General features: G+C 36.5%; 3 protein-coding genes across 3 annotated transcripts in view; all 3 read left to right on the top strand.

Moving 5' to 3' along the window:
* Positions 1 to 24,944, top strand: part of LOC103572459 (zinc finger protein 711-like) — a 27,033-nt gene extending 2,089 nt beyond the window's left edge. The window contains exons 4-5 of the mRNA XM_053741317.1: positions 26 to 212; positions 22,069 to 24,944. Of these exons, the coding sequence (XP_053597292.1) occupies positions 26 to 212; positions 22,069 to 24,139 (2,258 nt within the window). The 3' untranslated portion in view covers positions 24,140 to 24,944. The remainder of the gene's footprint in view (positions 1 to 25; positions 213 to 22,068) is intronic.
* Positions 9,879 to 11,272, top strand: LOC103572429 (gastrula zinc finger protein XlCGF8.2DB). The gene has a single exon (XM_008551049.3). The coding sequence runs from the start codon at positions 9,968 to 9,970 to the stop codon at positions 11,042 to 11,044; it is 1,077 nt and encodes a 358-aa protein (XP_008549271.1). The 5' UTR covers positions 9,879 to 9,967; the 3' UTR covers positions 11,045 to 11,272.
* Positions 24,667 to 26,106, top strand: LOC128668484 (zinc finger protein OZF-like). Its single transcript, XM_053741589.1, has 2 exons — positions 24,667 to 24,752; positions 24,978 to 26,106. The coding sequence occupies exons 1-2, from the start codon at positions 24,667 to 24,669 to the stop codon at positions 26,104 to 26,106; spliced, it is 1,215 nt and encodes a 404-aa protein (XP_053597564.1).

Genomic DNA, 26,106 nt, shown 5'->3' with positions numbered 1-26,106 from the left:
AGACTAATTGTTGATTTTGAAACAGGAATGCAAGTCGTGAAAGAGGAGAGCGAAAATTCGACGAGCGGCAGCAGGTCAATGGAGCCGACGACTTTTGTTAACGTCGCGTTATCATGCAACGAAGCCGGACCCTCGGGTCTACAGCAGCAAAAACTCGGTGAAATTTCAGAGATGGGTATCCAGCAATCGTCTGAAGGCGATACGAAAACTGGGTAAGTTTCTTTAGTTCTGTTTGTAAAAGTGTGAACGGCCAAAGATGTATTAAATGTTGTGGCGATCACAAACAATTTTTTATCACAAACAACTCTTGCTTTTAAATATCAAAGTCCTTTATTTTATTCTGCTGGCATTTAATTAATACTGTAATTGCAATTTAACTGACAATTGTTTTTATTTTATTTATTTATTTTTTTTTATCTATTAATAGTTGAGTCTTTATTATAAAACGTAAATTCAATAGAGTTGTCATTGAGGTAAGTGCCTACACACCCCACAACCATCTTTGGCCCTCAGGTGTCCAGCAATTTGATCAATCGTACTTGGATAGTATTATTATAATAATATCTCTCCCTCATTTTTTCTTCACTTTAAATATCACCGGTCTTCTTACAATCGATAGTGAAATAAAATATGCAAATTGCTGGACATCTTTAAATATTGTATGTGTATTTGAATCAATAGCATGTGTCTGACGGCGTTCATATCAAAAGACCGACTGCAATTATAAATTTTAAATTTAATTATTTCCCGCCACTAAATTTATAAATCATTTAAAATAAATAAATATATATATATAATTTTATTTGCTGATACATTTTGATTTGAACGCTCGTCGGTCTATATATTTGTTCACTGCAAACAGATAAATTTTTTTAAATATACAAGAAAGATTTATACTAAAAAACTTTTGTTTTTAAATTATTACTTGCTGATAGTTATATAATTTATCTGGTTACATTGGACAATAATTTGTTTATGTTCATGTGTCGATAAAGTATACCACGCTTTACGTGATGGCACTATGCCGCACTCGGTCAGAGCTGACCGAAACAAATCACTGACAATCGATAGGTCGTGAATTTCGTAACTTGCCTATAACTTCGACTGGCCAAGGATTCACTGACCTCCATCCACTCTGACAAATTAAAAAGTACTCTTATTATTATTATATATATTTATATATATATACATAAATATATATATAACATGGTCCATTCAATAATGTACATATTTATTTATTTATTTATTTACTTATTTATTATTATTATTAATATTTTACTGTTATCACTATCGATATACTATTTATTATTACTATTATTATATTTTATTATTGTCAATATTTTTATAAAAACTTGCGAACGCGATGTGTTACTATGAAATATGAAAATCAAGGCATTTAATACTATATCAAAATACGGGAATTCGCGAGCGTGTTTTTATGTAAAAGTGAAATTTGAAGCTGGTAAATTTAAATTGAGAGGTAAAGCCGTTGATCTAGTGCTTGAAAAATTTTTTATAACTGAGTTGTAAGAAAATATAAATGAAAAAAGAAGAAGACCTCAATATTTACTGAGGATTCAAGAGGAGAGACGGATTAAAATTTATTCTAAGGCGAGTATTGATTTTTTCTCCACTAGGATTTTTTATTTTGATTAGTATTCTTTGGTTTTGTAAATTTATACAAAAAATTTCACGTAAAACGTGAGTTAGTTGATTCTCATTTTTAAATACTTTTTTATTTATTTATGAGTAAATAGATTTCTTTTTTTTTTTTTGTTTATTATTTTATTTTTGTTGCGTACAAAAGGACGTTATCTTGGTGCACTATCGAGTGTGTCCTTCGCGCGAACACGAAAGAATAAAATTGATGAAGGGTGCCTGGTATTTTAGTTTGGCGAACCGGTTTTCTGCGAGCACCAGCAGGCAGAAACATCGCTAGTGGGTTCTCTGGCCGTGACTTAACCGTGTGTTGGATGACCGCGGCCTTTGCGGTCTCCCTGATCACGTGCTGCCCGAGCTGTTTGCTGTCGCATCCGCGGTTCAGCCATTAAATTTTTCCAGAGCACCTTTTTCTCCGTTCGACACTGAGATGCGTCCATTTTTTTATTCTTGCATATTTTTTATAAATTATTTTTTCTAATGCAACTTTTTTAAATTATTTTTACTGCTGATTACTCGGCTGCATTTTGCGCCAGTGTCATGCTCTATACCTCATGACAACTTTTTTTTTTCTTGTAAATAAATTTAATTACTAAAATAAAAACTAATCAATACATCAAATTGATGTAAGTGCGAGTGAAACATAATGATCTTGAAGAAATCACTTGCACAGGCTGTCCAGAAGATTTATTATTTACGGAGTTGGATTATCGTTTTAAGGTGAGGTAAATTATTTTATTATTATTAAGCTTCAACGGTATCGAATTTTTATTTATATTTTTTTATAGAATAGTAACAAGACTTTTTTATTTTAAAAAACTACAAGCGGTTGTATTTTTTAAATACATATATTTATTTTAAAATTGACAATAATTAAATAAATAATTAAAATAAAATAATTCGCGTATAATGACAGTATCAGCAATGCTCAGCACCTTGCACAGCCATTTGGCAGAATCACTCGCAAAATATACATCTAATGATTTTTTATTACTACTATTATTTATACTATATGTCATCACCGCCTGCTAATCGTGTTAAAGTCTGCAACTGGATGCAAAAAAAAATAGATAAATAAAAAAAAAAAATATTACAAAAAAAAGTAAAGTCCACACTTTTGTAAACGGCACCATTCTCCGTAGGATTGTGTCGATGGGTGTTTGTGTCAATTACAGGGAAACTGAGAGCTTTGGTGGTTTGTCTGGAATGCTACGTCAAATACTGTCACCATCACCAGAGATCAACGATGGCGCATTTCTCAACTGTTGCAATCTACAGTCAGGCATCTTCACCAACTACACGAGCATGATGTCACCAGGGGTTCAGTACATTGCTCCGATGTCCTCGCCATACCTTCATCCCTCGCATCCGTCCTCAATGATACCGCTCGAGCAGATGGCTCCGTTGGAGCACCTCGAGGTCCACACGGAGTCTCATCAGTGTCTAAGCTGCGGCCTTGAGTTCCGTAGCGCTCTTAAGCTAAACTATCACATACGAATGAATCACCAGATCAATACCAACGACCTGCGTCGTCGTCTGGACAATAACGACAACAACGGCCAGATAAAATACTCTTGTTCAATATGCGGCCGACTGTTTCCTAACTTGGGTCACTTGCGTATGCACGAGACTTCGCATCAACAAATTATCCATCAGCAGCAGCAGCAGCAGCAACATCAGCAACAACAACAGCAACAACATCAGCAACAACAGCAAAATAATATCATAGTTACAAACACAACGCTGATGTCTCCACCACCAGAGCAGACAAACGACCAGACCTTCAACTGCGATCGATGTCAAGCGAGCTTTCGATACCGCACCCTCCTTGAGCGCCACAAGAAGATCCACCTCACTGGGCAAGACAAGCCCTATACCTGCCCACGCTGTCCCATGCGATTTGAGACCCGGACTCTTTACAATCATCACGCTAAGACCCACAAGTCCATAATCCAAAGCTCGCCGACGCCACCGATGCTGGTTAACAATCCATCTCCCACCAACAACATCAACCACATCACGATACCTACCTCGACAAGCAACGTAGCCATGGACAAGTCATCCTTTGACACTCCAGTATCTTACCCATGTGACTCCTGCACCAAGCAGTTTCACACAATCGAGTCACTGACCAGCCACAAAGCCGTCCACAGATCTCGTCCGCTAGTTTGCGATGTCTGCGGCAAGGGTTTCACTCATCGCAAGTACTACGTCGTGCATCAGCGTATTCACACGGGGGAGAGACCGTATTTGTGTGCGATGTGCGGCAAATCATTCACCCAAGCCTCGACACTCACTGTACACCGACGTTATCACACTGGCGAACGTCCGTACACTTGCACTCTGTGCGGCAAAGGCTTCGTTACGCGTACAATAATGCTCAATCACATGAAGAAACACTGAACATAATGAGGATTATTATTATTACCATTTCAATGGCTAAGGGTGGATTGGATCCTTTATTATCAATCAGTACTATTAAAATTCACGTTTTTCCTGTGATAATTGTTTCTTATGTTATTATTATTATTATAAATATATGTATACATATTGTTATTACTATAGATTAGACGGCGAGTTTGGGGATTTGACAACAATCTCGTCCATAGTATAGGGCCCGAAACAAAACTTGGATTTAGAAATTATTCATTCCATTAAGGTTAAAAACTCAGTATCCGATCAGGAAACTACTATCCGATCACTCCTTGTATTTTTTTTATCTATACTTGATAAATATAAATACATAAGTGATCCAGGTATTAGATCTCTGATCAGGACTTGTTCCTTGATCGAGTGCTAGTTCTCTGATTTGGTACTGAGTCTTTTGCCTTATAGTTTTTAAACGGCCGGCCAATATTAATATGTGCCTTTGATATATAAGTCGAGTTGCCTTTATTACTCGAAAACTCAAAACAACGCGATCTCGCGAAATTTTTTAATAGTAATAATAATAATAATAGACAAAGAAAAAAAAAGAATTTTTAATTAAAAAAATAACAAAAGAATTCAAAGTGCCTTGATTATTATAAGTGAAGAAAAAAGGAGTCACTTGTAGAATCTTTTGATAAGTCGACTCATAGTTTTTGCCAAGTTGATAAAACGTAACTTTAGACTTACCGAGGGTTGAAAGTATATCATAGGTATAAAAAAATTATAAGAAAATATTATAATCAAGTTGCCAAGTGCGGGAAAGCCGGCGGCAAGTATAAGTTGTAAACAGTGATATTATATTAGACTAATCGATTGTCCGTATAAACGTTTCATATTGATCATTATTACTACTTATATATTCTATGTTATTTGATGTAATACTTGACGGCAATTCGTGCCTTTATACTCTACAATTACATTACTCGGTTGTTTTTATTTTACTTTCTTTTTTTTTCTTTTTTTCATTCCGTCTATATATTAGTCAATACTCAATTCAATAAACAAATATTCAAAATGTTTATCAATCTCTTAAAATTCGTACATCATTACTTTTTTTTTTTTTTTTTTTTTTTTTTTTTTAATTTTATTTCAGTTCTGGATTCAAATTAAAGGTAAGAATAATTTTAATACCAGCGGCAGTAGTTTTCAACGGATCGAGTCCGAGTCGAGTTGATTCACCTGATGACCATCAGCTGAATGAAGAAATAAAACCGCGGTAGGATAATCTATCGTTTGTTGTTTTCAGATATTACCCACTAAAACGTATGAGTATAAAAAAAAAAAAATATGAATATGAATATAAATACTTGTAACAGACGGAGGGATTGTAAGTGTAATTGTTGAATTACCAGATCGATTACAATTTAGTAAACTGTACAACAGGCAGATGTTCCCGTTCGCTATCCACGCGCCTGCGTCCAACAACCGAAGAAGAATCGATACGATAGCGTTTTCGCGGGCTCTTTGTACGACGCAACGTTGGGTGACCAACTTAATGCACAAGCTATCGGTCAACGACTTTTTTTTATACTTTCTTTTATTATCACAAATGTACGCAGGGTTTACATATCCATTTATCTGTCTATTTCTATCTCTATATCTACATATCTATTATTCTATATGATTACAGTATGCAGTGTGTATTTTTTTTCTAGAACTCTTCAGCCAGTCAATTGATCCAGCTTTAAATAAATAAATAAATAAATAAAGTCTCAACAACTATTAACGTCGTTTAAAATTAATTTATTCTTCTAATTAAGTCAGCTAGCTTCATGCAATTAACGAAACAAAAAAATCATAATAATATTAATTAATAAATAGATAAATAATAAATTAGTAAGAAATAATGAAACTAAGGCGGTTTGATCAGAACTCTTTTTAAAAATAAATAGAACAAAGTATACTGAGGAAGCAGTAAGATATTATAAATAAATAATAATAATAAATAAAAAAAAATAAATGAATAGTGATAATAATAATGTGGTTGATTGATTTAGTATTGTCTCTTATTTACAGATTTTATGTATCAAAAATCACGACGCTGTCACCGGACCAGTGCCACGTCGGTGAAATGAAGGTACTGTGCGAAGGCACAACCCACGAGCTGGTGCTGACTGAGCAGACTCTACGAGTGGCTAAAGATGAAAATCTCGACGAAATAGTCGTACCTGTCCAGACTATCAGTCAGTGCGAATTGTGTGGGGACGGATTTATAAGTGAAAAAGATCTTGAGCTACATCTTAACACCCATGATCATCTGAGACCAAGACACGAGTACCAACTTATGGAGGACGTCGAGGAAGAAACTGCCGAGGAGATTGTCGAGTCCACGGAGATCGATGACGACAAAGTTGTCTACGTTTGTGAACACTGCGGACGGAGTTTCATGAATGCCGCTGTTATGAGTAAACATCAGCAGCAAATGCACAACAACAACAGCCCGCAAAAATTATACTCATGCGAACTGTGCACTTACACTTCGCCCCACCGGCAGAATCTCATCAGTCATGAGAGACGTCACAATCAAGAGTACAAGTATCACTGCGATATTTGTGGTACTGGATTTTACACCCGTAATAGTTACGAAGAGCATCAGTTGATGCACTCCCAGGAGAAGCCATTCCAGTGCGAAATTTGTAACGCGACCTTTAGATACCGACAGGGTCTCCGGCTCCACGCGAAACTCCACCAGCCCGATTACGTTCCGCCCCAGAAGAAGCATCTGTGCGAGCTCTGTAACAAACGATTCTCGCGGAAGCAAGTGCTCTTGGTCCACATGCGGACCCACGGAAACAGCGGACAGCAGAGCGAATATACATGTCCTATATGTGGCAAAGGTGTGTCGAGTAAAACCTACTTGACGGTCCACATGCGCAAGCATACTGGTGAGAAACCTCATGTTTGTGACCACTGCGGCAAGAGTTTTATATCTCAAAATTACTTGAGTGTACACAGACGCACTCACACAGGGGAGAGACCTCACAAGTGCACTCACTGCGAGAAGAGGTTCACGCAGCGCACCACTCTGGTGGTTCATTTACGAGGACACACAGGCGACAGACCTTACCCGTGCACTATTTGCCACAAGTCATTTGCCTCAAAGACTATGCTGAACAGTCATCTCAAGACTCACGCGAAGCAGACTGCCAGAGAACAGCAGCACGAGCTGCATTTGCAGCCAGAGCATCTAGAAGAAGAAAACTACCATGACCAATTGGAGATGCATGATTCAATGCAAGACTCGATGCAGGATTCGATGCAAGACTCGATGCAAGACTCGATGCACGACTCGATGCACGAGCCAGACCACATAACTGAACATATTACTGACCACCTACAAGTTGAAGATCTACATCCAGATGAGCTTCATCATGAGGAATTGCAGGATCAACCGCAAACACGTGTTATTGAGACAGTTTCTGTTTTACTGTCCGGTTAAATTATTAACTATTAGTTATTATTATTATTATTATTATTATTATTATTATTATTATCATTATTATTTTATCTTTTCGTGATATTTTGTCGGGATGATTAATTCTTGGTCTGTTTCGCAGCTTAGATAATTTAAACAACGCCTCGAACAATATACAGTTTTATAATTGTAAATATTATCATAAGTTTAATTAACTTTTCATTTTATTTTAACTTTTGTTCCGGCCAATTAAAACATTTGAGTTTTATGGACCAACTCCGAAGCACAAAAATAAATGCCTCAACGTTCGCTAAACATTTAAGTTTAAAGTAATGAAAATAAAAATAAAAATTATTATTATAAAAAAATAGATGTAATAGTAAAGGTTATTGAAAATATGAGATTATATTATTATATACTCTATATACAATGGTAAAATAATTGTACTGTTTTTACGCGAATGTTTATTTATTTCTACATGAATTCAAGTAAACAAACTATTATATATATTTATAAATAAACAATATGAGTTAGCTTTATTAGCTATTGAAAAATCTGTCCGTCATCAATGACTCGCGTTTGATACTTTGTCTGATCGTTATTATTTCTTTACGTGATGTAATTCTTTTTTTTTTTTCTTCTTATTAAAGTAAAACAAAACTACCGACATCAGGTAGACTTCAGTATTTTTCGTTTATCTAGGAATCGTAATGAAATAATTGGGGATTAACTTTTTAGACTCGATTGTTTGATGATAAATGTATATAAATCAGCAGTCAACGACTTGATTATTAAATATAAATAATGATAATGATGATTGTCCAGATATAATTTTGACTTCTTTGAAGGAAAACAAAGTTTCTGTGCCTTAGTAAAAGAAATTAACATGATAATATTATTAATTAATAAATATAAATATAATTGTTAAGGGCATTCTCAAAGTACCTCCCATTTTTTAAAAATATGCAGCGAATTTCAACTGTCATAACCGTATTTAATTTTTATTAATTAATTAAAAAATAAAAATTCAAATCTTAATTGAAAAAAGGACAATTTGCTCGTTATAGAATTTTTAAAAAATTACTTACAATTGTCATCAATTAGGAGTTTGAAAAAAATTTATTGAATAAATTTTACCCTACAAAATTTAAAAATTCTGTAAAGATTTTACTGAAATTTCTTTCACCAATTTCGTTTAACTCCTAATTGATGTCAACTGTAAGTAATTTTTTTTTTTTTTTAAATTTATATCTCGAATTATTATTATTATTTTTTTTTTTTTTTTTTTTTTCAATTAATACTTTAATTTTTATTTAACTCATTGATAAAATTTTGATACGCTTCTGATAGTTGTCATAGAAAATTTTTGAAAAAGCGGAGGAAGGGGGTACTGTCAGAATGGCCTTAATTCTTGGAGTTAACGATCACATTGATCTGTCCAAGCGGCATTTGTACAGAATTAATCAACTTTATTATTATTATTATTATTATTATTATTATTATTATTATTATTATTTTTAGAAGCATTTTAATAAACAAAAATTTTTTTTTTTCGATAGATAATTAAATAATTGGCAGTTTTATTTATTACATTCCACAGTAAGATAAGAGCACCAGTGCCCAGTCTCAAACCAGTGATCAGCCACTTTATGTTAAATTATATCTATATATATTTTGAGCAAATATTAAAGTATATGACCGACTGGCTGCTGGTTAGAAGCTGGGTACTGGTGCTCTTACCCTATTTGCTTAAAATTATAAAAGTGCAATTTAATTGACAGTACAGTTAAATTGTCTATTTACATGCCGCGGGGATCAATAACTAAATCTATCTATATAAATAATTTGAATATTTAATAAAAATGTTGGCTGGTGAAAACGGATAAATAACTAGAGTTTTATATGTAAATAATGTAATTCAAGTAGTATAAAAAATAATTATTTTATTTTTAAAATGAAAATGTTGCCTACAAATGAAGTAATTTTTGTATGTAATTATTTTGATAATTAAATTAGATAGAATTTATATTTATCATTATTATTATTATTATTAGATTACGACTTTTTTTTATTGTTTATTATCAATATAATAAATAATTACATTATCACCGTCAACGACTATTTTTAATATATTTTAAATGAAATTTATTTTCAACGGTGTCTATTTTTCTTCAATAAATTTTTTGATCATTATGTATAAATATCTAAATAAAAGTACATTATATACTTTTCAAATAAATTATGATTTTTTTTTTTATGCAAATTCCTACTTTGTTAATAAATATTTATAGTAATTAGAATTAGTAATAATAATTAGCATAAGTTTAAAAATATATTGCATGGCGTGATAAAAATTATTTAGATAGAAGGACAGAGTATTGATTAAATCCTGGCTGAGTGATAGCATGTCCAGTTGGAATCCCAGTAAGCGAGTCAGTGATTTTGTTGATCGTTGCCATTGAGATGTTTAATCGTCGGGCCAATGTATGTCAGCATGTAGTCAAGCCGCTGGTTGAAAGTTGGCATTTTTTTAATTGCAGAGACGGAAAAGACTTACTAGTGGACAGCGAGCGCTCTACTACCGGTGGCTCGAAAAAAAAACATAAAGGACGAGACCGTGTGAGAGGAAAAAAAAAAGCTCCTTATCGTTGTGAAACATGCGCGGAAAATTTTGAGACAGAGTTAGATTTACTGGCCCACCATACGACGATTGACGACATCAGCTGTTGTCACTCCGAGACACCTAGAGCTTCTAGACGCAGATCTCATCGTAGATCGAGGGGTCACAGTTCCAAGTCTGACACAAATGACAGCGATGGCAAACAGTCAAGGCCGTCGACTCCAGTCAAGAATCACCAGCTCAAGTGCTTCGACTGCCAGAAGACGTTTAAAAAAAAAAAGTATTTGAAAGTCCACATGGCTCTGCACGGTAGCCCTCACGTGTGTCATATATGCGGTGCTAAAAAAACCTCCGAGTACGATTTGAACATTCACGTGCGGCGACACAACAAAGAGTTCACTGAATTTTGTCCCGTTTGCAAAAAAGGTTTTTATCTTAAGGCCAATTTGAAAAATCACATGAGTAGACACACCAGTGTAAAACCTTTCGAGTGCGACGTGTGTAAAAAACCTTTTGGAAATCAGATTTATCTGAAAAGTCACATGAGGATCCACTCTCAGCCGGATACTAGGAAAAAATACACCTGCAGTATTTGCGAGTTTGAAACCTTCTACAGCTACTGCTTCAAAGAGCACATGTGGACCCATACAGGAGAGGGCCAGTTGCCTTGTCAGTACTGCGGGAAACTGATTCGCCGCGACTACATGAAAATTCATATTAGAATTCATACCGGGGAAAAACCGGAGGTGTGTGAATTCTGCGGGAGAACTTTCGCTTCCAGAAGATATCTTGTGAAACATCGTCGCATTCACACGGGGGAGAAACCTTACAAGTGTCATCGTTGCGACAGAGCTTTTACTCAACGCGGTACACTCACTAGTCATCTTCGCACTCATCGAACTCCTCCTCCTTTGCCATAATTATTATTATTATTAATTATAAATTTATTTTTAATTTTTATTATAAAACTTTCTAGTCCGAGTACCTTCTTGTCAACTAGCTCCGTAATCTCTTTTCAGTATTAATTAAAAATTTATCAGTATTTATTATTGATTTATAAAACAGTGGAATTTATTTTAATTAAATGTTTTTTATTACGAATTAAAAAAATATATTTAAAGTACTTTAAATGTGTATAATTATTGCCTTATAAATAATTAACAAAAAATAGATGGAATTGAAAATAAGTACCGTCGGATTTACACGTCAGGAAGATCCAACTTGACGAAGGATTAAGTTGGAATTATAAGTGTACGATATATTTTTTTACTTTATATGTATGTATAAATTTATTTTTAGCTACTCGAGAAAGATCTTTACCTAGTCCCCGGACTAACTCGGGTGATAAATTTTCTGTTAACGGTAAACAAAAAAAAAATAATTATAATTTAGAATTAATAACTCAAAATTGTCGAATAAAGTAATCAAAGGTCTGTTGCATTGACACAATTTGTCATTTTCAGGTGTCTCACGAAACTGCCGGCGTCATACGCATATGCAAAGTACCCGAGAGTAGAGCAAATACCGATAACGTCCATCAAAAGTGAATATGTAGGAGATGTGATAAAAGCAAAAAATGCCAACGGAGAGACTGTGATCTCATCAGACGATAAACAAAAAGTAAATGTTATTAAGATAAAGTTACTGAGAGTCAATTGCGCTACCAAGGAGCCGCCGCCAATGATACCACTGTCTCTGCCTCCAGTGACACAAAAAAAACCAGCGAATTCCAAAGCAGCTAAAAAATCAGACTCGAAAAAAACTGACGACAAATCTGCGCCCAAGACCGGCAAAAGGTACAAGTGCAAAATTTGCGGCAAGGAGTCGTGGAATTTCCATCAATGGGAGAGACATTATCGACTGGATCACGGGAAACCCAAGGCGGAAAAATGCTCCCAGTGTGACCGCATTTTCTACGACGACGAAAAGCTCGCGAGACATGTCGTTAAAATGCACCAGGAGGAGCGGCCTTTTCCCTGTCACATTTGCAACAAACCTTTCAAGACCGATAAGTTCCTGAGGATCCACTTGAAGCAACACAACAAACGGTACTCCTGTGAAATTTGCGGGATGTCTAAAGTGTCGCCGTACGACTTGCGTCTGCACATGATGAAACACAACAAAGAATATTACGCTCACTGCGAGTACTGTCAGCGGGGATTCTACACCAAGCAATCTCTGCAGCGACACATCCTCACGCACACCGGGGAGAGACCTTTTGTATGCAGGATTTGCAACGCCTCGTACGCCAGCGCGTCTTACTTGAGTTTACACGCGAAAAGCCACTCGGAGAGAGAAAAATTCAAGTGCAGTCTCTGCGACTACGAGACTTATTGGAAGACTTCTCTGAAGGGTCACGTCAAAAAACACACGGGGGAGAATCGGATTAAATGTGAAGTCTGTGGGAAATCTGTTTCCAGTCAGTCGTACTTGCAAGTACACATGAGGATACACACTGGAGAAAAACCAAATATTTGCGAGGTCTGCGGCAAGTGTTTCAGTGTCAGGAAGTATCTCATAGTCCACCTCAGGACTCACACGGGGGAGAGACCGTACGAGTGTAAAATATGTCACAAGAGATTTACCCAGCACGGGTCACTCAATTCGCACATGAAGGGCCACAAGGGAGACGTCGCGAAAGTCGAAGAAGTCGAGGAGATTGAACAGTTGGAAGAAGAGTATCAAGATTAATACTGTAAATTGCTGATACTTATTTTATAAATGTAAAAACAGTTACGTGTCTATCTTCTACCATATTTTAAATACAATTATTTTCTTCAATACGTTTGTTGTTTATTTTAATAAATTCCTCGTGATTTTTCATTACATTTAAATACTTATTTACTTAATTAGCTAGTGTAATTTTTTAGGTAACACAGAGGTACGTATGTGACAAGTGAGTAATATTTAAATTAAATCTTCGTGGTATCAGAAAAAATGTAAAAAAAAAAAAATTAAATACTCTTATTATTTTTCAGATTGATCATTTTGACGTCTACTTTAGAATTTATCCGAGCGTATAATTATATATTTATATATACATAAGTTAATATATTAAAGTAAGATGGAGTGTTGATAATAATTAAAAAATCTAAATATCACAATATATAAACAAGATTATTTACTTTCAGATTGTTGTCTTCCTCGCAAATAAAGACGGAACATACGGAGATTTTAAAACGTACCGATCAAAAATCAATTCCAGCCGAAGAATCGTCTGATACAAAAGACAAAGAGACGGAAGTCTCAGTTAAAGATAAAAATAGAAATAATAAAGAGTCATATGTCTGCAAAATATGTAACAAACACTTCCGGTTAAAGAATCTGTTCGAAGGCCACTTGGTGGCTCACAGCGACGCGCGTCCTTACCAGTGTGACATCTGCAACAAGTCATTCAAACGCACCAGCACCTTGGCCGTGCACCGGAGGATCCACACCCGCGAGCGCAATTTCATCTGCGACGTGTGCGGACGTGCGTTCATCCAAGCCTCGCAATTAGCGATGCACCAGCGCCGGCACTTTGAGAAGTATATCTGCTTCTGCGAGCTCTGTGGCAAGGGATTTTTCACCAACGCCGAATTGCACGGACACATGAACATCAAACACGGCGCGAAAGAACACGTGTGTCATCACTGCGGCAAGTCCTTCCCAAACAATCACACTCTCGCGAGACATGCAAACATGCATGACCCGAATTTCAAACCCATTAAACATCAGTGTGAATTCTGTGGTAAAATATTTGCCTACAAAAATTCCCTAATGGTTCATGTCAAGTCGCACACGGGGGAAAATAAATACGACTGTCATCTCTGTGGGAAATCAGTATCTTCCAGGGGCTCGCTCCAGGACCACTTGCGCCTCCATGGAGGTGAGAAATCTCTGGTCTGCGATGTTTGTGGTAAGGCTTTTCACAAAAGGACCACACTGGTGGTACACAAGCGCACGCATACAGGAGAGAAACCTTACAGCTGTGACACTTGTGGGAAATCATTTACTCAGCACTCGACCCTGGTGATACACAAACGTTATCATACAGGTCAGCGTCCGTATCAGTGCACAGTGTGTACCAAGTCGTTTGTATCAAGAGCGCTGCTTAATGTACACAACAAAGCCCACGTGGTGGTCGTTCAGCCCACGTAGCTGCTGTTCCATCAATCAGCCGTAAGCTCTAAGCCGTAGCCCGTAAACAAGTGATTTATTGATTACCCAAGTGCTTTATTTTAAAAATACCTTCGCAAGAATTTTATATATTTTTCATTAAACCGAACAATTTTAAGTATTAATCTTTATAAATATTTTAAAAGTATACTATAGCAGTGATCGTGATAAAAAAAACTTTAAAAAGTATTATGAGAGTCGAGACTTGTAACAAAATGTACGAAGAATAAAAAAAAATACAAATATAGATTATTAAATACTGAAAAAAAGAAAAAAAAGTTTAAGATTTATCAAGTTGAATATTAATATCACCTTAGACTTATAATTTTATTTAAAATGTACACTTTACAGGCAGTATGTTATTTTCTACTGTGCGGGTGTACGAAGACAGTTAAGCGAACAAAACATAAATAAGTATATAAAATAAAAGTTAAAAAAAAATTAATAATAATAATAATAATAATAATGAGCTAAAAAACAAACAAACAAAATGAGTACAGATAAAAATGACAACTGGAGAGATAAATAAATGACTTATGGATACGTTGAATTTTACTTTTCAGATTCACCCAGACTCGATGCAGCAAAATCTCAGCGTATTACTCGATAGCAACAAATGATGAAGATCTAAGACTGACAAATGGTGATCCGGTTGTTGTTCAGATGGATGATGACAAGATACCTGACATTAATCCAGTTTATCCGTCCATTGAGATGTCTCGTAAGTCAGACACTGATGTGTCCCATAAATCAGGCATTGATGTGTTGAAAGTTATAGATGAGGATCACGATAACCAAGAGGACATGCCGCTGGCTTATTACTGCAAGCTCTGTGCTAGATTTTTTGCCTCGCCGTTGCTGTTCGAGCAACACAAAGCTGATATGCACGAGAGCAAGCACAAAAGTACTTGCGACCAGTGCGGTCGGGTTTTTCGTACGATGGTTAACCTCCGCAAGCATATGAAGAAGCACAGCGGACAAAAAAGTAAAAAAGATTGCGCTGAGTCGTCAGCGGAGCACTCGGACGTCGATGCCAGTGATAGAGACATCGAGGTCAAGAAAGAAAATAGATCGAGGCGAGAGTTGGCGTGTAAAATATGTAACAAAGTCTTCCGACACAAGAGTAATTACCAGAAACACCTGGTGAGACACACGACCGGTGACCTGACCTGCAAGCACTGTCCCAAGAAGTTCCGTCTCTATCGCGACTTGACGAGACACGAAAAAACCCATTTCTTGCCGAGCTACATGTGCAAGGAATGCGACTACGAGACCACGGTACTGGCCGCTCTGACAGTTCACATGCTGAAGCATACAGACAACGCGGGTCTGCCATACAAGTGCAACGAGTGCGACAAACACTTTAGGAAAGCGACTGATTTACAGGAACACTACAATATTCATTCCGGCGACAAGCCCTTTGTGTGCGAGCAGTGCGGGAATTCGTTTTACTTAAGGAGGCAACTGTCGGCCCACTGCCGACGCCTTCATCCAGAAATTAAGGCCAATAAAGTAACCAGCACGACGTGTGATATTTGCGGACGAGTTCTCGCAACAAAGCGCTCACTCTTCCGGCACAAAGAGAGCCACAATCCGACGAAACTGTATCTGTGCGATTTTTGCGGGAAAAGTTTGAGCAGCGCCGAGCATCTGAAGAAACACAGGCGCATCCACACTGGGGAAAAGCCCTACGTATGTGATATATGCGGCAAGGGATTCACCGACTCGGAAAATTTACGGATGCACCGGCGCGTCCATACGGGCGAGAAACCCTACAAGTGCGATCAGTGTCCGAAGGCTTTTTCCCAGAGATCAACGCTGACTATTCATCGTCGCGGACACACTGGGGAGAGACCGTACGTGTGTCAAATCTGCCAGAGGGGATTTTCGTGTCAGGGTAATCTCACCGCCCATCAAAAAACCACATGTGTCTAGATCTAGATCTAGTGTCTAATGTATAACTCTAGGAATGAATAATAAAAGGAAATATCTTTTATTAATATTATTATTATTATAGCAAAGTATCAAAAAAAATTGTCTTAAGTTTCAACTCAATCTATATTTTTAATTGTCAATGGAGATTGTTTTTTTTTTATACCCAAGTAGCCCACGACTTTTTGACATCTATAAGATAACAATTTTGAGGCTATTTCTTGACCTATCAAGGCATCAAAGTGTTGATAAAATAGTAAAAAATTTGTCATCGAAAAACAATCTATTTAAAAGATTTGACACAAATAACGGCAAAAAATTAATTACAAATAGATGTCAAATTAATTATCTCAACAATTTTTCAAATGAAATAAATTTTTTAAGACGGAAAAAAAGGACAGATTTTCTATGACTCCTAGGACCAAAATGGATGTCTAATTTATTTTAAAAAACTTGATTGTTTGAATGACATCTTAAAGTTGTCTCGGCTACTTGGGTCCTTTAAAATGAAGCTGTTGCTATAGTGATTTAGTGTTTAATCATGAAAACGTTGATTTATAATAAGTATTGTTGAGGGAATGATGAAATTATAAAAATTGAATAATAGTATTGTTGAAAGGTCATGTATTAACTCATGTATTACTTTAATTATACATCAGAAATAGATTTTATATTTACTTGGTTAAAATAACTACTTTGTATTCTTATTAAACTCCTTGATCCAGCTCGTGAATTTAAATTTTCAGGTCTGTCTGCAGGTAAGCTCGTCTATTTTATTTAATAATTTATTATTTAATTAATTAATTCAATTTCTAATTGTTAATTTTTATTTTTCTAGATCCTTAATATAAATCAAGATCTCTGAAATATTTATTACTATAAAAGAACGAGTTACCAAAAGAAAAAGTTATCACTTGTGAATATAATTACGGATAATACGGGCTTCCTAGTCCTCATTATCTTTATTTAAATATTCATAGTCTCGAAGTGGAACCAAAAGTTTCATTAAAAAAAAAAATAATAAATATTCAAGCGCAAGTTATTAATATGCGAGTGTATTATTTTTATTATGGTTTTATATTGTCTGCATGTGCTCGTTAAATTTATATTTATATTTACAATAACATTAATAATAATTATCATTATAATTAATTGAGTTAATTGACATTTTGAAATTTTTTTTTTTAGGTATAACCGGGTATTGTCAGTAAAAAAAAATTTACTATTGACAAAGTCTCTAAGTGTATTAAGTAAAAAAAAATCACCGGTTATTTATGAAAATGAGATTATTAAATTTTGTGGAAAGGAAAAAATTTCAGTAACCATTAGTGAGATCAAAAAACCAAAGGGAATTAAAATTGGTAGTAAAAAACTTGCTCGTAGAAAAAAAATAAAGAAAAAACAGATCGTCTTGTCATCAGATGAAGAAGAAACTTCCGCTCTAATTAAATTAAATAAAAATAAAAGAGCTGAAGAATTTAAATGTGAAATTTGCGGTTCGTCATTTAATCTTAAAAGTAAATTAAAGAGTCACATGCTAAGGCACAGTAATTCGCGGCCCTACAAGTGCGCGATGTGTTTCAAAAATTTTAAAACAAATGTGTATTTGAACAAACACATGGAGACTCATCGCGAGCAGACGGAATTTTTTTCCTGCAGTGTGTGCGATTTTAAAGCAAAGTCTAAAGCCTATTTGAAAATACACTTTATCCGAAAGCACACCGATGAATACAATTACCAGTGCGAGGATTGTGGAAAAAAATTCAAAGTCCTGTCGGACTTCACCACCCACATGAAGGATCACAGCACGGAATCATGTGTGTGCGATATCTGCGGCAGCTCTTATCCCAACAAGAGTTCGCTCTACTTTCACAAATACTACAAGCACAAATTAAAAATAAAAGAGTACGAATGTGTGACTTGTAAAAAAAAATTCAAGAGCCAGAGGAACTTGAACAGTCACGCCGAGTTGCACAGCATTAAATATGTGTGCGAGCAGTGCGGAGTCGAGTTCAAATTCAAGCAGGGACTTACCAAGCATCTGAAGACACATTCAGGCGAAAAATCTTGTCTCTGTGCTATTTGTGGGAAAACTTTCAGCTCTCTGAGCTCACAGAAAGTCCATTTGCTTACACACGCCGGCGAGCGGCCTTACGTCTGCGATATCTGCGGGCAGAGTTTCACCCAGCGGTCGCCCATGATGTTGCACCGTAAAAAACACCCAGGAGTTCATCCCAAGCCCCCGCCGATCAGAATCACAGAGCTTCTGCACGGCGTCAAAGACAAAGTTGAAGATGACAAACAAAAAAATTAATTTATTAAAAGTATTTTGACGATAATTCAAAGACCCAAAGATCTGCAAGTTCAAATTTCCCGGTCAGAAGGTATTTAATATTTAATTATTTTACTTTAGTAAATAAAACTTTAGTTATCGAAAACTTTTAGAGATGCTTCTTTAAAACGGCAATTAATGTTTTAGGAGAGACGAGACTTGACAGCAAAGAAGTTGGATCGATATCATTGTTGTGCAAGCCGAGAAAACGGAGAATAAAAAATAAAACTGGGAAAAGCTTTCAGAACTTATAAATCCACAATAATTGGCTATAAATTAGCAGTCAGAACTCGAGTCTCCAGAAAGCTACAGAGAATTTTAAGCCGTTGAAATAATCGAAAAATTAAGCCAATAAATTAATTTACTCGAAAGTAAAGGACATTTCTGCGGAAGTTGTCTATTTAAACTCAATCGACGCAATTAATAATTTGAGGATAGGTTTATTTAAAACTCCAGGAGATATTGAACCTAAGTAGAGATTATTTGAATATCAGGACAGGTGCACATGTTCATAATGTATGAAACACATTAGCACTGATGGGGATAAAGTATAATATAAAGTTGAGCGATTTAAAATGCAATGGGATTTAACTTTACCATAAACTTTAATATCAAACTGGTGGCATGTGCGGTTGGTCTTAAGAGCAATTATTAACCGCATAACGCAACCATCGAAAAGTTTATCGTTTAAATGATTGCGAATTTGAATTACGTGTGCTGTCTCTTGAGGATTTTATATCTCGCCGGGAAAATTCATGTGGGATTTAAACTCTACCATGTAATTGCTGCGTAAAAGTTTCACGACTGCTGTAGACATCTGACGCATTAGTCATCTGCGCTTAAAAAATTATCATGATAAAAATATATATACTTTTTATGTAAATTATTTATAAGACAATAAATATATTTAAATTTTTTGATGATTTTTATTTATTGATAAAAAAATAATTAAAGTGATTAAAGTGTTGTGCAGATAATTACGTGTTTTAAAAAAATAAAAAAAAACTTAATAATATTTACTGGAGTAAGTAATATTTCGAGAAGACGGTAATTGAATTTAAGACAGTAATGACAGTAATTTTTTTTGTTCTAGAGGGAAACAGAGGAAAGATTTGCTGATACTGGAACCTTCGAAGATGATCACAAGGTCACAGACTAAAAAAATTAGCCCTCGGGTGACGGAAGTCAGAACAATAAATAGGTACTTTTGCGACAAGTGCAACATAAATTTCCCACTGGAGAGTATGTTGAATCGGCACAAAGTCTTTCACAATATCAGTCAGCGGTTGAACAAAATGGTGCTGAGGAAAATGGTCCCCAAGAAATTACTGAGTCAGAGAAGGGAATTCAATTGTCGGCTCTGTCAGTTTACGTGCGACAAACAGGAGGAGTTGATAGCGCACAGGGAACGGGAGCACAGCACCAAAGTGGACGAGGACGAGGACGAGATAAATGAGGATCTTGATATCAGCGGGGGTGAATTTAAAATAGTCACTCAAGAAGAATTGTTGGCCGAGCTTAAAGGTTTTGAGAATCCGCAAATACCCTCGGCTGCTGATGTCATTGCTTTTGAGTCTCTACAAGAGGAAGCGCTTCAAGACGGACAAGGACAAGAGTTTATTGATGAGCAAGCTTTGGCTTTAGATGAAAATTCAAGCGGAAGCGAAGATGAAACTATTGATGAAGAAGCCTTGGATGAGGAATTGCTGCAGGAAAAAGAATTTCAAGAATCACTTGGTCAGCTGCAATGCAATTCCTGTGAATTTCGATGCGCTAATAAGAACACAATGTACTCTCACAAACGTCGCCACAGGATATTAGAAAATGAAAATCTTATTTTGTCTTGCGACGAGTGCGGCTACAAGGCCATTAAAAAATCATCGCTGCACAATCACATCTTCAAGAAACACACCATGAAGTCAAACGCACCGGAAGTGTATAATTGCAGTCTCTGCGAGTACAAAAATAAAAACAAGTATGAGCTTAAAATTCATATAGCGCGAAAACACACTCAGGATTACAAGTTTACGTGCGAGTTCTGTGGAAAGAAATTTAAAGTAAAAGGCGACCTGACGAATCACGTGCGCTTTAGTCACAAGGAGCAGCCGGTAATTTGCGACGTCTGCGGCAAGACCTGTCTGAACAGCAACTCGCTGTACGTTCATCAGAAATTCGCCCACTACAAAGCGCAATTCGAGTGTCATATTTGCAAACGGCGAATGGTTACCCAGGAAAATCTTAACGAGCACATGATAAGACAGCATGAGAAGCGCGAGAAAGCCGTTTGCGACGAGTGTGGAAAGAGTTTCTCGCGCAACAGTCGGCTTAAAATTCACATGAGGATTCATACGGGCGACAGACCGTATGTTTGTCAGATTTGCAGTAAAACTTTTATCAGGCGAACGGCTTTGAAGCAGCATCTATTGATCCACACTGGCATCAAGCCTTACGTCTGCGATATCTGTGGAAAAGCCTTCACTCAGAAGCCCGGATTAATCAGTCATCGTAAATCACATCCTGGAAATCATCCTCCGCTGCCTCGAGTTCTCATTGATCATATTCTTGGCAATATTATGACTAGCAAATAAATATAAATTATTCACACATTTTTTTTCCAATATTTTGACATCAAATGTTTTCCTAGCATAAATTTATGAGCCGTTAATTATTGGTCTGTAAATTTTCGCTTAATTAAAAAATAATAATAATAATATTTAATTAATTAATTAATTTCCTTGATGTAAATGAAAAATAATTATAGTCAAATTGATCTGTAAGAATAAAAGCACATGTACATGTAAGTATTTTTTTTTTTTTTTTTTTTTTTTTATATTTTTTAAAAATTTATTTTAGGAAACACCAGTGATAAAATGTAAAGTTTCAAGTGTGACTTTAAGTTAAATAATATAAATGTTATAAAATTTAAGTGACTAATATTTGAAGACCAAAGAAATATTAAAAAGAAGATTAAGAAACACTTGAATAAATTTACAGTGCACTTAAAATTTTAAGAAGTTTGAAACTGATATAAGTTTAAAGAAGTAGTAAAAAAACTTTTTAGTAGCACGAGTTCATTGATATTTTATCTAAAGATCTAGATTATTAGGACGTAAAAAATGGAAATTATTTGTTAGTTTAATTAAGTGTTAATATTTAAGAAGAAATAAATAATTATTAGGGAAATAAAATGTTGCTATTGAAGTTTAATGTATTCTATTAGTAAATAAATGTTTGAAAAAAAATTTTTTTTATAATATTAAATTATTCATTGATGACTAATAATATTTTTATGTTGTAGCCAATCACTGCCAGTGAAACAAAGCAATGACTCCGATACACGTAACTTAATTACTATAAATTTAAAAATTCTAAAATGCTGTCAGTATGAAAATAAAGTGAATCTGTAAAAAAAAAAAAATAAAAATAAAGTATTATTAATAAATCTACGCACGAAATAATCGAATAATGACGTTGTAACCCTCGAAAAATAATGACTAACAAATTCATCCGCTGGTGTTTCAGATACGTCAATAAAACTGCTACTGCTACGACAAGAGCGAGGAATGAAGACGATTCTGGGGATCCACGGGGGTTTTTCATCTTTGAAAAAGAGTCGGTGGTGATGAGAAAGTGGCAAATATTGGAATTCGATGGGAAACCTTATTATGCATTTGTACCTGAAAACGAGGAGCCGATAAGTATGGAGAACATCCCGAGTAACGATGATGAGGCTGTCGATGACGATAATGATGGGAATAATAGTGACGAGATTGATTACATTATTCACCAGCAAGAGCAGGATCAGCTGGAGCAGGAGCGAAGGAATCAAATTTCAAAGTTGGCGGGCCAGTGCAAGACTGAAGGTCCGAGCGAGGAAGATGAGCACGAGTTGGTGTCTGTGGGAAACGATGCCAGCTTTTATGATTATCAGTATGATGTCGATGCAAATATTATAAATAATTCAGATGAAATTGATGAGACTGAAATGAAGCCAATTTTAATAAACGATATCTGTCGGACTGATAACGGCAAGGAGCCGACCCGAGGCGATTTGTATCAATTTAAAGTTGAGGGGAGCGTTGTAACGATTGAAAAACTTGCTGAGAACGTGATTTCCATAAAGAATGACGATCATGATAACTACAATGATAATGACAATGACAACGACAATGAAAATGATAATGATAATGACGAAAGTTGTGACGTAGATGAACATCATGAGGAGATTCAAGTTGAAGAGGAAGTTGTTGAACCGGAAGAAATTGAAATGGACCAGGAGCACATTTCGCAAAGTGAATTTATTGAAGCCGAGGAAGTGGGCGGAGAAGAGAGAATCGAGGACGAGGAAGAGATCGATGGAGAAGAAGAGGTAGAGGGAGATGGAGATGGTGATAGAGATGAAGATGGAGTTGGAGATGTTATGGGCCAAGTTGAAGAAGAGGAAGAGGATGAGGAAGAACAAGTCCAAGAAGTGCCGCAATATATTGATGCGGACAGTATAGATTCGCAAGTAATCGAGTACGCCAGTGAGAACGAAGAAGACGTAGACGATGTTGAGCCCGTTAGAGAGAAAACTTCCGAAGCGCCTGAGGGTCCGGTGCCCGTGGCGATCTCCACCAAGAGCCAAAGACAACCAAAGTATCGATCAATTCTCCCCAAAGGTACGCCAGCACTAAAGTGCAAAGCTTGCGCCGAGACCTTTACTTCAGCGATAGCCTTCCGGAAACACGTCGCCTGGACTCACAAAAAGAAAGTATGCATTCAAGAGGACGGCGCTTACATTTGCGCGGTCTGCGACTACCGGACACTCAAAAAGAGTCTCTTTGCTGCCCATTTAGAACGGAAGCACGAGACCTGGCCGAAAAAAGGCCCCAGCAATTTGGAGTTTCCCTGTGTCGTGTGTGGGTTCAAGTGTCGCTCCAAGCACTCGCTCCAGTCTCACTTTATCCGCAAGCACACCGACACCTACGAGCACCAATGCAAGTTCTGCCCGAAGCAGTTCAAAGTAAAAGGGGATCTAACGAACCACGTGCGTTTCCACCACAAAGAGAAGCCGATAAACTGCGACGTCTGCGGTAAGCTCTGTCAGAACACCGGGTCCCTCTACGTTCACCAAAAGTGGGCTCACTACAAGCCAAAATATGAGTGTACTATTTGCAAGCGCAGGATGGTAACGCAAGAAAATTTAGACCAGCACATGGTGACGCAACACGAAAAACGTGAGAAAATAGTGTGCGCAGAATGCGGTAAAACGTTCACTAAAAAAGATTCATTTAAACGACACATGGCTGTACATACGGGTAGCAAACCGCACAACTGTCCTATTTGCAACAAAGCCTTTGCTCGGCAGTCTCAATTACGCCAGCATGTACTTATCCATACGGGCAAACGTCCCTTTAAGTGTGATATATGCGGCAAGGCGTTCACACAAAAGCCCGGGCTTATTTGTCACCGCAAGACTCACCCCGGATCCCATCCTCCGCTTCCCGTCATGCCTATCGCCGACCTCGTTAAAGAATTCACCGCCGAGTATCTGATGGAAAACGGGAACGCGAATGACATCAACGACGAGGTTGAGGCTATCAGCGATTGATTATCTTATTTTGTAAATTATTTTTAATAAATAAATTTATTAATCAATCAACAAATTATCAATTGTCATTTTTTTTTCTGTCAATTTATTTTCGTAACGTGAGGTCGGTAGTTGTTGAGGCAATACCTCACTCTGTTAATGTTAATCAATTTTTAATAATAAAATTAGTAAGTTATTAAGATGTGTAATTCTAATAAATATTTTTCTAAGCTAAAATTTATTGATTAAGTATTAAAGTATACTATGTACAGTTTATGAGTTTAATAAATATTTCACACCACCAATATATCGTTTTATATATTTTTGCTTCCTTATTTATGTCGTCTGATGTGAGCTGATAAACGCTGAGCTGATAAATTTTCGGGCAAAGTAAGCAAGTAAGTGTCTATTAAAATGATGATAAACTTGATAAGATATAAGTTATTGATATAAATATGTTTTAGATATATATTTGAGTTGGGAAATTCACCCGAGCTTTAACTCTGAGTCACTGGAATCAATTGTCGGACAATAATTCAAGCTAAGTAATGGCTTTTAGATTTTCAAGTACTGAAGCATTCGTAGGCAACAATGCCGGCGTCGTAATAAATTTAATGGCATCCAGTCTGGAAAAGTAATAAAGTCTTTTATTCTGAAAAGAGTCTCCAAGTAACTGGAGCGTATAATTTTGTTGAATTTAATACGTCTTAAATTAATGTGTACTGCAAATAAAATTATTATTTATTTTATTTTCAATAATTATTACTACTATTATTATTATTTTTTTTATCACGTAAGTACTCGCAGAATATCAAGTCTCGATAAAATATAACAAATTTTTTTTATTTTCGTGTTTTAGATGCGTTAAAGTTGTGGATACTAGCAGAGTTGAGGTACTGAGCTCAACGAGAGTTAAAATACTCCAGCAGCCGAAGGATCAGACGGAGAATTCAAACGGACGTGAGTTAAAGATTCCCCCGGTGGTTAACAAAAATTCGGTTACAGCGAAGGAGCCAATACTGAAGTACTATTGCAAGAGTTGCGGAGTTGTTTACTCAGGGCGAGCAAGTGACCCGCAGACGGAAGTGTTCAAGCGAATGCATTCGAAGAAACACTTCACCAAGTGCCTGCAATGTTCAGAGACATTTGCGTTGGCAAAAGATTACCTGAAGCATGTGGACGAGGCCCACGAGCTCAAGTACTACAAGTGCGAGCACTGCTGGTACCGGACGACGAGTGTCCGGCAGTATGAGAGCCACAAGAGAACTAGACACAGGCAAGTTTTGATGCAGGTGAAGAAGTTCTCCTGCGGGAGGTGTTTGGAAAAGGACATGACCCATTCCCAGTACCAGATCCACCTGTGCGCGGAAGACGACATTGCAAGAAAACGAGAGAAAGACAAGGAGGGAGAGATTCTGCTGTGCGAGTTCTGCGGCTACACGTCGCGGAAGAAAAAGTCGATGAAGTTGCACATAAACCAGTACCACGCTGAGCGTAAGTTTGGGTGCAATATCTGCGAGAAGAAGTTCATCAGCGATCAGGGGCTGGTAAAGCACATGAACTACCACAAGAATCCGGTGACCAAAGTCCGCAAACTCTTCTGCGACCACTGCGGCAAAGGTTTCAAGGACAAACCGGCTCTGAGGATGCACATCATGAACACCCACATGGGCATGAAGCTGGCCAAATGTTCAATTTGCCACAAGTCCTTCGCCAAGAAGACGACGTTGAGGCAGCATTTGCTCACCCACAGCGGCAAGCGCCCGTACACTTGTGATATCTGCGGAAAAACTTTTGTCCAGAAACCCGCGCTCAGTAGCCACCGGAAACAACACCCTGGAAAGCTTCCACCTATGCCTGTAGTTTATATTGATTCCTACATACGCGAGCTTGATCCCTCGATGGTCACTTCCTCGATTGTCCCGGTTCCGAAGCTCAGGACAGAGTCTCAGACTTACGACGATTTTAGAAGTAATTTGAAGCCTTAA

The sequence above is a fragment of the Microplitis demolitor genome, chromosome 8, assembly GCF_026212275.2.
Source record: "Microplitis demolitor isolate Queensland-Clemson2020A chromosome 8, iyMicDemo2.1a, whole genome shotgun sequence".
In the NCBI taxonomy this organism is placed as follows: domain Eukaryota; kingdom Metazoa; phylum Arthropoda; class Insecta; order Hymenoptera; family Braconidae; genus Microplitis; species Microplitis demolitor.
This window is presented reverse-complemented; position numbering and strand designations above follow the sequence as displayed.